Below are 13,861 nucleotides of genomic sequence, written 5' to 3'. Positions count from 1 at the left end.
TTTGCATTAAGTTTCTCTTCCTCAGTCCAAACAGAGCTGACACCTGCCACATGGTACCAGGTGGGGAAGATTAGTTTGGCAGAACTCAAGCAACTTGCAATGTTTTGTACCTGTCTTTCGCCTTACAGAACACCTTGAAGGAGGGATGGGCTTCTTCGCACTAAAATGTGAACTATCAAGACATCATTACAGATGGGGAATAAAGAATGAAAAACAAGTCTGACCATCCTGTATTTGATGCCTAAGCATCTCTGAAGACTGGATTTCTCTGCAAATTATTTCGTTCCAAGACTACAAAAGGTTAAGGCAGGCCAGCATTGGACAATCACTGCACCTGTCTCAGGCCTAGGACTGGTACCCTCATCCTGTTAGAAATGAAGGAGTCAGTCCATAAAAGAATAAAAGATTAGCGTTATTTGTCACATGTACCTCGAAACATACAGTGAAATGCATGGTCTGCATCAAATCAAATCAGTGAAGAGTATGCAAGGGTTGTCACGCTTCCCGAGCCAACGTGGCATGCCCACCCCTCAGTAACACTAACCACACGTCTACAATACAGGAGGAAACCAGAGCACCCAGAGAAACCCACGCAGTTACAGAGAGAACGTACAAACTTCGTATAGACAGCCGCGGAAACTGAAGTCAGATCTTACAGTTGGTTCTGTAATAGCGTTATGCTAACCACTATATTACTGTGTCACCGGTGCCATGCAGCAGAGTGATTCCAAGAGCACCAAGATTAGACTTCGGTGCAAATCTTTTCATATCACTTTCTTGCTATATGTACATTCCAAGTCATAAGATGCAAAAGACATGAACATACCTTACAACAGCTCTAATAACTACAATGATAATTAGCCACTGTATAAATGCTGAATCCTCTTAAAAGTGGCAGTTACAAGATTATTTTGTGGACACAGATAGTGTGAAACATATAAAAGATACCAACAGATCCATAAACCAGGAGGGGCCATGAAAAGTCCTTGGCAAGTAGAAATACAGAGAATCCCAAGTCATTTCAAGGATAACTAGGGAGAGGGTAGGACCACTCTGATAAAGGGGGAACATTTGCTTGGTTGCAGAGGAGGTGGGTGAGATCCTTAATGACTACTTTACAGCAATATTTACCAAAGGAAAGGACGTGGAGAATGGGGAGATTAGTGTCAAGTGTAGTAATATGCCGGGGCATTTTGAAGTAAAGGAAGAGGTAGTGATAGGTCTCATAAAGAGCCTTAAGGTGGATAAGTCCCCAGGCCCTGATGGGATATTACCCAAGTTATTGAGAGAGGCAAGGAAAGTGATTTCTGGGGCCTTGTCCAATACCTTCATATTCTCCCTTCCCACAGACAAGTCCCAGAGGGGAGTGTAGCTAATGTTCCATTTTCAAAAAGGAACCAGTGGAATTCCTGGAAACTGTAGAGTAGTGAGTCTCATGTCAGTGGTAGGTAGGTAAGTTAATGGAGAGAATTCTTGGGAATAGGATTTATGAGCATTTGGAAAACCATGGCCTAACTAGGGAGAGCCAGCATGGCTTTGTGTGGGGCAAGGCGTGTCTTACTAACTTGATTGAGTTTTTTGACAAGATGACAAGGGTGTCTGATGAGGGTAGAGCTGTGGATGTTGTCTACTTGGATTTTACAAGGTCCCTCATGGGAGGCTCATCCAAAAGATTAAAATGCATGGGATCCATGGTGAATTGGCCGTTTGGATTCAGAACTGGCTTGTCCATAGAAAACAAGAGGTAATGGTCGAAGAGAGTTATTCTAGCTGGATGCCTGTGATTAATGGTGTACTGCAGGAACCTGTAGTGGGGCCTCTGCTGTTTGTGATGTATATCAATGACTTGGATGAAAATATAGATGTGTGGGTTAGTAAATTTGCAGACGATACAAAGACCAATGGTATTATGGATAACATAGATGGCTGACAAAGTATACGGTGGGATATAGATCAGTTGCAGATATGTGCAGAGAAATGGCAGATGGAGCTTAAAACGGCCAAATGTTTAGTTTTGCACTTTGGTAGGTCAAATGTAGACAGTGTTGATGAGCAGAGGGATCTTGAAGTCCAAGTTCATAGCTCCCTGTAAGTGGCTACACAGGTTGATAGGGTGGTTCAGAAAGCATATGGCATGCTTGCCTTTATCAGTCAAGGCACTGAGTTCAAAAGCCAATAAGTTATGTTGCAGCTTCATAAAACTCTAGTTAGGCCACATCTGGAGTATTGTATGCAGTTCTGGTTGCCCCAATATAGGAAGAATGTCAAGGCTTTGGAGAGGGTGCAGAAGAGGTTTACCAAATGCTGCCTGGTTTAGAAGGCAAGTGCTGTAACAAAATGCTGAACAATCTTAGGTTGTTTTCTCTGGAGCGGCAGAGGCAGAAGAAATATCTTTTTGAGGTTTATAAGACAATGAGAAGCATTAACAGAGTAGACAGGCAGCATCTGTTTTCAAGGATTGAAAAGTCTAGTACCAGAGGGGCATGCATTTAAGGTGAGAGTGAGTAGTTTCAAAGGAGACGTGAGGAGCCAATCTTTTACAAAGAATTGTCGATGCCTGGATTGTGCTGCCTGATGTGGTGATAGAGGTAGATACATCAGAGACTTTTAAGAGATGTCTAGATAGGCACAGGAATGTGAGGAAAATTGAAGAAGGGCATTGTGTAGGCAGAAGAGATTAGTATAGTTGACCATTTGATTACTAATTTAAATGGTTTGACGAAGGATTGTGGGCTGAAGGGCCTATTCCTGTGTTGTACTGTTTTACCATATGTTCTATGTTCAATGAATGTAATAAAGTTTTCTCTACAGGTAGATCCCAGCATTCAATACAATTACCCATCAACAGGCAACGTGGAGCTCTCAGTTCTTATTTCTCTTATCACTGGAGTGTGATAGAACCTGAAACCATTTTTCTAATTATGTATTCAGAAGTAGATGTAAAACAAAATGCTTCAGAAGATAGCAAAAACAATTAACATTTGTCTTAAAAACACAAAATGCTGGCAGAACTCAGCAGGCCAGACAGCATCTATGGGAGGAGGTAGTGACGACGTTTCGGGCCGAAACCCTTCATCAGAAAGTAACATTTGTCTTATCCACAATGTGGAACTTCATGGTCATGTACGGCCGGATTTTGCCAGAAACAATGAATTGAATTGCAGATCAGCACTAACCTTCTAAAATATTGGTTTCCACAATTTCCTTATCTGGTTGCTTTTCCGGATCTTTGCTGGGGCCATCAGACTGGCAATCAATTGCTTCTTGGTTTAAAGAACAAGCACGAAGAGCTGGCAGTAAACCTCTCTGTTGTACCAGAAGGGTCAGGAGGTAGGAAGCAGTAACACAATCATACGGCTTTGTACTGATCGAAAGGTCCAAAGCTGCCTGCAAAAGTGTTTGCAGTTTCTCACTGCCCTGTGAGTTAGTGTAGATAAGAATAGCATTTAATTAATTAATCGCTCCAGCAGAAAGAAAAAGCCTAATCAAGCACTCTACATAACATTGAGTATTATTACTTCTGATGGGATAATCAAAAAAATCAGAAAGTAACATCTGTGGCATTAATATTTGCACATGACATACTACTCTAATATTTGCAGTGATGGTTAAGAGAACCATCATTGAGACCAGAAGTGTATCAGCATGAGTCCCTGGAAATTCCCCAGATTAACATCAGCAACGACCTAAATCCGGAGTCAAAAAGTCGACTGTACTTCCTTAGAAGGTTGGCGTCATTCAATGTCTGTAGTGAGATGCTGAAGATGTTCTATAGGTCAGTTGTGGAGAGCGCCCTCTTCTTTGTGGTGGCGGGTTGGGGAGGAAGCATTAAGAAGAGGGACGCCTCACGTCTTAATAAGCTGGTAAGGAAGGCGGGCTCTGTCGTGGGCAAAGTACTGGAGAGTTTAACATCGGTAGCTGAGCGAAGGGCGCTGAGTAGGCTACGGTCAATTATGGAAAACTCTGAACATCCTCTACATAGCACCATCCAGAGACAGAGAAGCAGTTTCAGCAACAGGTTACTATCGATGCAATGCTCCTCAGACAGGATGAAGAGGTCAATACTCCCCAATGCCATTAGGCTTTACAATTCAACCGCCAGGACTTAAGAACTTTTTAAAAGCTATTATTAATGCTTTTTGAGATAGTGATTTAGATGCATATCATATTTTTTACTGAGTTAAGTATTGTATGTTATTAGTTTTGCTACAACAAGTGTATGGGACATTGGAAAAAAAGTTGAATTTCCCCATGGGGATGAATAAAGTATCTATCTATCTATCTATCTATCTATCTAAAAAGAGTTTGGCGGAGAGTCGCATCACCAGGATTTGCAATGTTATAGTAATATGTTCAAATATATATCTGAATGCGAAGCAAATGGATAACCCAAAAAAGAAACTACAGTGATTAACTGGAGGCCCCTTGAATTAAAAATGCCAGGTTTTGTTAAGAAGCAACAATTGTGCTTAAATTGACCAGAAATTTGCAAATAGCAAGTCATAACGCAAACTTCGTATCAGTAAGTTTCTACGTTAATGACCAAAGTATTGCCTACAAGTCAAAATCATGAATGGAGTTCATGAACATGAAATGGAGTGGCATGAACATAAATTTCTCTAATTTCCCCCTGCCCCTTTTTTTTCCATTCCCCATTCTGGCTCCCCTCTTACCCCTTCTCTTCTCCTCAACTGCCTATCACCTCCCTCTAATGCCCTTTGTCCTTCCCTTTCTCCCGTGGTCCATTCTCCTCTCCTATCAGATTCCATCTTCTTCAGCCCTTTACCTCATCCAGCAATCACCTCCCAGCTTCTCATTTCATATTCACTCCCCCACTTCCCCCCTCACTTGGTTTCACCTATCACCTGTCAGCTTGTACCCCCTCCCCTCCCCCCATCTTCTTATTCTGCCTTCTCCCCCTTCCTTTCCATTTCTGATGAAGGGTCTCGGCCAAAAACATCGACTACTTATTCCTCTTCACAGATGTTGAGATGTTGCCTGACCTGCTGAATCCTTCCAGCATTTTGTGTGTGTTGCTCTGGATTTCCAGCATTTGCAGAATCTCTTGTGTTTAGAAGGCTCCTTGATAAGTTAGAAGAAGCAAACCATTACACAGACTTGGTCAGATATATATCTGGCCAAAAATATAAGGACATCCATCAAAGCTCTAATTTAAATCTGTTACCTGTAATCCTAAAATTGTAGCTGGAAGTTTCCTAATCAGATTATAGGCCAAGATCTTAACTTCCTCAAAGGTGCTGTTCAAACACCCTAACAATGCGTCAGCATAGGCAGGCTGCAAGGCATCAGTTATCTGGAACACGCTGTAACTTCGATCTGTAAAAAATTAAGTTTGTAAAAATGCAAAGTTATTATATTAAAATCAATCTTCAAAGTTTTTATGTAACATATAGCTTTATGTTACTGCAATAGTTTGTTCTTCTGCAGCATGGGTTCCCAACTTTTCTAAGCCATGAACCAATACCATTAAGCAAGAGCTCCCAAGCTGGGAACCCCTGCTCTAGAGAAACTAAGTTCTCCCCCCCACCCCCACTTAAAGGATGAAAACTGAATTGCAGATCTCTGAATTCATTCTGATATTAAACATTAGTGAGTGTGTAAAACAAGCTGCAAAAATGATAAAACAAGGTCACCAAAATCATGTTAAGATTAAACATGAATGGGGAAACATCAGTGTCTTTGAACAGCAAAAGGTGTTGTGGTAGTGAGGACAGAAGTCTGAAGATGAATATTATTTTCAATGTCTGTTAAGAATTGTTTGGAAATAAAGAAGGACTCTACCAGGAAGAAGGAACTGTTAGTAACACGTACAAACATAAAAGACAAAAGAAACAGGGTGGTTCCCGGTTTAGTGGGAACACACCACTATAAAAGGCGGCAGCTGTCATGGAGAGAAAGATGGGAGAGTGGAAAAATTATGGGCTGAGACCTAAGCAGGCAGAATGACCTGGAGGATGTGGACTGGTGAAGCAACAGCCATCTGAATCGATGCTGCAGCAGGAATACAATGCAAAGGAAGAGAAAAGAGGAGGCATCAGAAAAACCGAGGCAGATAAAGAAAGCCTTTAGTACCTGGGCTTGAACTAATTCTTCATATCGAGAAAGAGATGAGACAAGAGAGATCCTCATGTAACGGGAATTGTGGGAAGAGTAGGAAGACAGAAGGAACGTGGTGGGAGAATTGGTAGTGGAGAAAAGAAACCATGATTGAAATGCTTTCAAGGATGATCTTACATTGGTGTGAGGTACCGAAAAGATGATCACGGCCTGACACCAGTGAAGTTGCCAGCTGAATCTGGGGATCAATTTCTAACCAGTCATGGGACAGATATACTCAATTCTGCACTAAAGAAATGAAGGTCAGACTAGGACAATTGATCTGGAAGAGACAGAAACAAAAGTACTAGTAATTTAAGAATCTAAAGAAGTAAATTATTGTGGTAAGTAGTGGCTGAAGCCCAGGATGTTGAGTTTCACACAACATAGCTGAGTTACCAAGGAAACCCAGTAATCGCCACTTAGTAACGTGTGACCAGGGCACAGGGAGGGCTGCCTTATTGCAAACTTACCTTCCAGATTTTCAGAAAGTTCTGCAATTATTCCTAAGAGACTCAGGACAATAAATTTGCTTGGGAATGAAGCACCAGGAAATAGAGCTTGGAATAGTCTGTCACACACCCAGATCAAAAAATCCTGAAAAATAAAAAGACCATGTATGAAAACTGAACTAGTCCCACATTTCAGCTATGAATTTGTAATAATGTTAATATATCCAAACTGCAGAGGATCTCAGTCAACCTTGTGCTGCTTGTGGCAGCTGGACAATGTTATTTGGGAATTTGCAGTGAAAAAAAGGATTCCAAAAAATGGCATGATAAAGGCACGAAGAATGGTGCAGGTTAAAGGGACCAACAAAAATATACAGCTTTGTCAGTAACTGACTGAATTACTGTGCACATCTCTATCATTTTCTGGATTGTCCCCATTGCAGTACTTACTATAGAGCATCTATCGAAGGACAATTTACTGACCTCAAGGCTCTGTGCAAAGCAGTTTATGTAAAATTTTGTTAGTTCAGCACAACTGAGACTTTGGCAATGTACACATTTAATCCACTTCTTCTTAAAAAAGATGTCACACAATAATGTGTCAGTGAAACAGGAGTTTCAAAAGAGCGCAGGCAACAAAACCTGGTACGTTTGAAGAAAACATGGCCAACAGGTCCATGTGAGGGTAAAAGGATTATAGGAACCGGGACCTAGTTGGCAGTCAGGGAAGTGGGAGCAGGGAGCAGGGACTCAGGGCCCATTGTGTAGGAAGAGAGTGTGGGAACTGGGTCCCCAGAGAAGTGGTCAGGGAGTACAGAAGCCTGGGAGTCAGTAAGCAGAAAGAGTGTGGGAACTGAGTGGAAATTACAAATATCATGTGGTGAGCTGGATAACAAACCGTCAGGACTTCCAAATGATGGGATAGGATATTAGCAGTGTTTTACTGTACTCCTAAAACAGGAATCAGTATTAGCAGACCATTTTTAAAAATATAGTACATCTCAGAAGTTAATGTACCACAGCTAAAAAACAGAGGTGCCCGATAAGGACAGCACAAAGGATCTCAGCAACATGCTGATCTAATCACAGGAAATAAACAAGTGACAATACTCATGACAAGGCATGAGGGTCGTCTACCAAATCTTAGAAAAGGGCAAGGACAGTATTGCAGGGTTTGTGAAGGCAACCTCGACAACATGCTTAATTTGCAACTGGATAGGAACTGAATCCTGCTTCGTGGGTCTTACAATTGGAGTTTTGGTGAATTATTATTTGGTTCTATTTCTGCTAAATAAGAATTAAATTAAAGCAAATGGAAATCCTTATAAATGTGGATGGATTTGGTCTTTTCCCAATTGTATCTTTTCTGCCTGTTATACAATTAGAAGAATCCTGAAAAGCCATCCAGAAAAAGAGATGACTCTACTTCAGTTATTCAGTCTCTTTGTGACATAGGGAGTGAGTCACTGTTTAGTTTGTCTATTCCTGCCAATGACCCAGCTTTCATGTTTATTTTAGGACAGACTACCATAAAGCAAGCAGATGTTACATTTAAAAATTTCATTTGATACAATGCTGCATTTTATCACGATCCCACTCTGTACATTGTCACACACCAAGTCCTCAATCACTTTTTCGACAAGAAATGAAATTTCAAAGATAAAAAACGCTTAAGATTAGACCAAAGTATGGGTGAGTAATTCTTGCAAAATACACCTTTGAAAATAGTTCAGTGAAATACAGTAATGTAATTGAAGAACCAGAATATTGTTTTATTTTTAACAGTCGGTTGCATCATGTACATCAATTATAGATTCAATTTCAATCAATTTTCTTTTGCAAACATATTGTTGGTCTGTACCTTGTACTGTTGAAGCTGAGCTTCTGGATCTTGAATATTTGTTTTTTCTTCACATCCAGTGCTCTTCTGCCTATTAATAGCCTGGGTTTGTTTATAAAGCATTTGGGAATTATCCCGTATCCTGTAGAATAGCTGCATCAAAAAATTATTAAATGGGAGGAAAAGTAAGTTGAAGCATCAAGAACATCTTTAATGATATTGATAACAGTGCCTTTTATCATGATAATGTTGTTGGAAGGTTGATACAACAGCAGAATCAAAACTGGCTTACCTTTTTCATGACCCACACAATTTTCTGCCTCATTGCAGCAGACTGACTGTTCATGTTATATGAAAGGAAAAATTTTACTAATTCCATCTCTTGCTGAGATACCGCTTCTGTAGTACGGTTTGTCTCACAAATCAAACCCAAGGCATCAAGACGGACCTGTAGTAAGAATGGGTTAGTTTTTATAACTTTGTTATTTTAAACGTTCCTTAGTTCCTTTAGTTAGATTGGTTAAGAGGGGGTGAGTGAGAAGATCTCTGCTGAATTACTATGTGGCAAAATCTGAAGCAATTTCATTGGTAGGAAATATGGAAAAAGAATATTTAAAAATAATAATATATGTAGAGTGTTCCTAGTACTCAAATCAAAGAAAGTTAACACAAAGATTCAGCAGACAATCAGGGAAGTATATCGGATGCTTGCTTACATTGAAGGATGGTGAAAATAGAAGTTTTTCTGTAATTAGTTGAAAGGTTGGTGCGATTACATTTGGATACACTATATATACATGCTGATCTACCCAAAGGAAAGGAATATTTCACTTAGTGGGGCTATTCTGACCGCTCACTGGATAGAGTGGGGAGGGGAGGCTCTGCAGGCTGTCAGAGCAAGTCATATTTTTTCCCTCTATTATTATGTATTGCATTGCACTGTTGCAATAATTATGTATTTCATGACATATGCCGGCGATATTAAATCTGATTCTCATGTCGAAAACGTTTAAAACTTAGATGGGTGATTACTGCAATTCCAATTCGGCAGAGGGAACCTAAATCTAACCTAGGGTGAATGTAGGTTTGGCATTGCTGCCTGAGCGAATATGGAAAAGGTGCCATGAGAAGGTTACAAATCTTTAAAATTTTCTTGAGAGGCGTGGATGTTCAATCGATGAAAGTGCCTAAAACTGTGACCGTGTTATTGCAAGCATTAAAAGAATTGCGGGTTCAAGGAAATCAAGGGTTAAGGCAGGGATCTGGAGTGCCCACTTTCAATGTGGTAAAATATAAACTAGTAAACTTTAGTCGAAAGGTGGAAGAGAAAGAGGAATAGTGAAGTCTATAAAAGCTATTATCCCAGTATGATCCAATGCTTTTTAAAGACAGGGCATACATAACCTTGCAGTTTGGCAGGGGCAAGGTGGGAGAAATGAAAAAAGAATTTTTACAAATATTTCATAAAGAAACCTCTGAGGGAGTTTTCAATAAGTGAAGCAGAAAACACACGGCAGCACGGTAACATAGCAGCCAATGTAATGCTTTACAGGCCCAGTGCTCAGGGTTCAGCTCCCAGCATTGTCTATATGGAGGTTGTACATTCTCCCCATGACTGCATGGGTTTCTTCCAGGTGCTCTGATTTCCTCCACGATCCAATAACTTATGGATTAGTAAGGGCTCATAAGATGCGGGCATATTATACCACTTCTTTTGTCCATCCTCCTAATCTGTTCAAGTCTTTTGCAGACTCCCTGCTTCCTCAACACTACCTGCCCCTCCTCCTATCGTCATATCATCCACAAATCCACCAATTCCATCATCCAGATCATTAGCTCAGAACATGAAAAGTAGCAGTCACAATACCAGCCCCTGCAGAACACCACGAGTCACCAGCAGCCAATCAGAAAAGGCTTCCTTTATTCCCACTCTTTGCCTCCTAGATTTCAGAAAATTTATCCATTCCAGTGGCCTTCCTTTAATATAATGGCTCTGATCTTGTTAAGCAGCCTCGCGTGTGGCAACTTGTTATCGGCATACTGAACTTCCAAGTAAACAACATCCACTGATTCTCCTTTGCCTATTTTGCCTGCTGTTTCTGCAAAAAGTTCCAATGGATTTGTCAGGCAAGATTTCTTCCAAATGAAATCATGCCGATTTTGGCCTATTTTATTGTGGGCCTTCAAGTACACAAAATCCTTTTTCTTAATCATGGACTAATCTCATCAGAACCCTGGGAGTTAGCTCATCTGGTCCAGGTGATTTATTCATCTTCAGATCTCTCAGCTTCCCAAGAACCTTTGATAGTGCAGTTAAAGCCAAGGAAGGACAAGTAGCTAAAATTGAAAGACTATTCAGAGGAGAAAAGGATTGAAGAAGATTAGAGTAGCAAAACCATGGATTTGAAAATAAGAAAGAGGATTTTAAATCTGTGTCCTTTTGTAACATGAATCATTGCAACCAATGAGCACAGGACTGAAGAATGAATGGCAAGATGCAAGCTTTAGATGACATCAGGATTACAGAATTAATATTTCAAATAAGAAGTACAGTGCGCCATTACAGAGACAGACACTGAAGAGACTGGTAATAAATAGGGAAAAGCATGAAATAAGTGAACCTCTTTCCTAGGAAGGTTCCTGTGGATTGTTGAGGGAAATGTCATCCACGTGGGGTTAATGGAGTCAAAAGTGTGCATGCATAGCATTTTTTGGAGGTATCAAAGGGAATCTTCAGATTTTGTCAATAACAGTGTGCAGCTCCTTCAACGGTGTTTTCCCAAACCGTTCCCATTCTCCGCTGAAAGAAATAACTTTTTCCAGGAACTCATTGAAAGCCCCCAAAATTTCCCAGTGCAGTGGAAGTTGACTTAAAAAAAGGTTCGCTAACTGTTGATACCTGTTCGTGCTTGTGAACCAAAGCCTGTTTCATCAGGCTAATGGGTATCAGTTGGTCCCACGTGGATTTTTCAGCAGTGCTCCAGAGCCCCTGAGCTCTAGCTGTCCTTAAGCAAGTCATCAGTGCTCCGAGAGCACCGCTGCAGCTGAATGCACCTGGCAGAAGCAAACCAAGGAATTTTAGTGGCAGCAAAAGTCAAATTACTCTGTAATTACCAAACTGCAGCTGCTTAAAACTTCCTTTTACTCTGTTATTCTTATTTCCATGTGGAGTCCATGCTTAATACATATTCAAGGGGTACCAAAATATTCAATTTATAATTCAATTGACATCAAAACTATTAGAAAATTTGCAGGAAAAATATTGGACATTACAAACTAAAAAAGTCTTGTGTAAAATATGCTAACATTTCATTTATTATTAATGTATTAAAAGTATGCAATTCCCTTTTTGCAGAACATGTACATTGAAGTTATACGTATAATATTAACAAAGAATGTGAAAAACGTTCTCACGAAATATGGAAACCAAGTGGGATGAATATCTGGTCAAGTGTGCTAATACTGGAATGGGTATTTTCAGCCTGAAGGTGGCCATGTCTTAATTCTACCATTCTATAAAGCGTAGGAAATAATTTGGCCCACAAAGTCCCTGCTGGCTCTGGCTCTCAGAGCTATTCCATTAGTCACAGTCACCCACTTACTTTCTTAAGATCTCTTTTATCTCACTTCTCTATTAACTCCCCACTGATTCTCCTGCTACTCAACACAACAAGCAACTTCCAATGACCAATGAACCTACTAATCTGCCCATCTTTATTATACAGGATGAAACTAAAACAGAGGATGTGCATGTAGTCACAGTGGGAACACACAAAACACCACACAAACAATACTAGAGCTCAGGATCACAAACCCAAGGCACTGGAGTTACAAGGCGACTGCACTACATGCTGTGCCACTTCTGCAATAAACATGACAATTATCACACTTACAATAGTACGAATAATTATTTTTACTGTTTGTCACTCTTGTTATACGTGTGGCTCTGAGGATATTTTAGTTAGCAGGCCCTTCATCAAATGGATTAGCAATCGCAAACATAATAATGGGGATATCCAAGCATAACGCACAGGCACATGCACCTATTGTCTGTCTGTATTCTGGACTTAAGTAAAACCAAGAACTTGGTTTGCGAATCAGCTTCAATGACAGAAATCAAAACTTCAAAGATGAAGTGGAATAGTAATACTTATGTCAGTTCTAACCAAAAAGCTCCGAAACCTGGGCCTCGATACCTCCCTCCGAAAATGGATCCTTGACTTCCTCATTGGGATACCATAGTCTGTGTGGATTGGAAAAAATGCCTCCTCCTTGCTGACAATCTACACTGGCGCACCTCTAGGGCTCGTGTTTACCCCACTGCTCTACTCTGTCTCTACACCCACAAATGTGTGACTATGCATTGCTCAAAGGCCATCCATAAATTTGCTGATGACACAATCATTGTCGGCAGAATTTTAGATGGTGAATAGGAGGCATGCAGGAGTGAGATAGATCAGCTAATGGTGTGGTATTACATCAACAATCTTGCACGCAACATCAACAAGACCAAAGAATTGATTGCGAACTTCAGGAAAGGTAGGTCAAGGGGATACACACCATTCCTCATCGAGGGAACAGAAGTGGAAAGATCTGTGCCAAGGCCAAAATATTGATGCAATTACAAAGGTATGACAGTGGTTACATTTCATTAGATTTGGTATGTCACTAAAGACCCTCACAAATTTCTACAGATATATCATGGAAAGCATTCTAACTGGTTGCATCACTGTTCCCCCCGGCTTCCGCCCATAATCGGGAAAAGCTGCAGAACGTTGTAAACTCAGCCAGCTCCATCATGGGCACTAGCCTCCCCAGCATCCAGGACACCTTTAAAAAACAATGCCTCAAAAAGGCAGCATCCATCACCAAGGACCCCCATCACCCAGGACATACCCTCTTCTCACTGCTACCATCAGGATGGAGGTACAGAAGCCTAAAGGCACAAATTCAACATTTTCGGAAGAGCTTCTTCCCCTCTGCCATTGAATTCCTGAATGGACAATGAGTCCATGAACACTTCCTCAGTATTCTACCCTCCCTTGTTGAACTACTTATTTCATTTATTTTTTATCGATACTCCTTTTTGTAATTTATTGTTTTTATCACTATGTATTGCAATGTACTGCTGTCACAAAACAAGTCTGAACAAGCAGTGATTGTTTGATCATGCAGAGCAGATCAAAGGCACTAAGTAAAAACTGTGGGCTGAGACCAAAAGACAGGTTTGGGTAGGGTCACTCCAGTCAGCTGGACTCAACCCAGACCAACAGGAAGGGAGAAAGACCCTGACCCTATATCCTATCTAAGCTGCACATAATTTTATAACCTTCCTGCTTCTGGTGCGCCAGAGAAAACAACCCAAGTTTGTCCAACCTTTCCTTACATCTCATATTCTCTAAAAATAAAATATAAATATATAAAATTAATCAACAGTTGCAATTTTGGGCAG

General features: G+C 40.5%; 1 protein-coding gene across 2 annotated transcripts in view; it reads right to left on the bottom strand.

Annotated features, from left to right (window-relative positions):
• The window catches only part of LOC140730381 (tRNA (32-2'-O)-methyltransferase regulator THADA-like), a 403,880-nt gene that overhangs the window by 364,920 nt on the left and 25,099 nt on the right, over window positions 1-13,861 (bottom strand). For both annotated transcript variants that reach the window (XM_073050701.1, XM_073050702.1), the window contains exons 11-16: window positions 11,309-11,463; window positions 8,702-8,857; window positions 8,431-8,562; window positions 6,591-6,714; window positions 5,186-5,337; window positions 3,177-3,417 (exon numbers count right to left, since the gene is read on the bottom strand). In XM_073050701.1, coding sequence (XP_072906802.1) covers window positions 3,177-3,417; window positions 5,186-5,337; window positions 6,591-6,714; window positions 8,431-8,562; window positions 8,702-8,857; window positions 11,309-11,463 — 960 coding nt within the window. The remainder of the gene's footprint in view (window positions 1-3,176; window positions 3,418-5,185; window positions 5,338-6,590; window positions 6,715-8,430; window positions 8,563-8,701; window positions 8,858-11,308; window positions 11,464-13,861) is intronic.

The sequence above is a fragment of the Hemitrygon akajei genome, chromosome 7 (assembly GCF_048418815.1).
Source record: "Hemitrygon akajei chromosome 7, sHemAka1.3, whole genome shotgun sequence".
Classification (NCBI taxonomy): Eukaryota; Metazoa; Chordata; class Chondrichthyes; order Myliobatiformes; family Dasyatidae; genus Hemitrygon; species Hemitrygon akajei.
The sequence above is the reverse complement of the archived record's forward strand: the minus strand, read 5'-3'. Positions and strand labels throughout refer to the sequence as shown.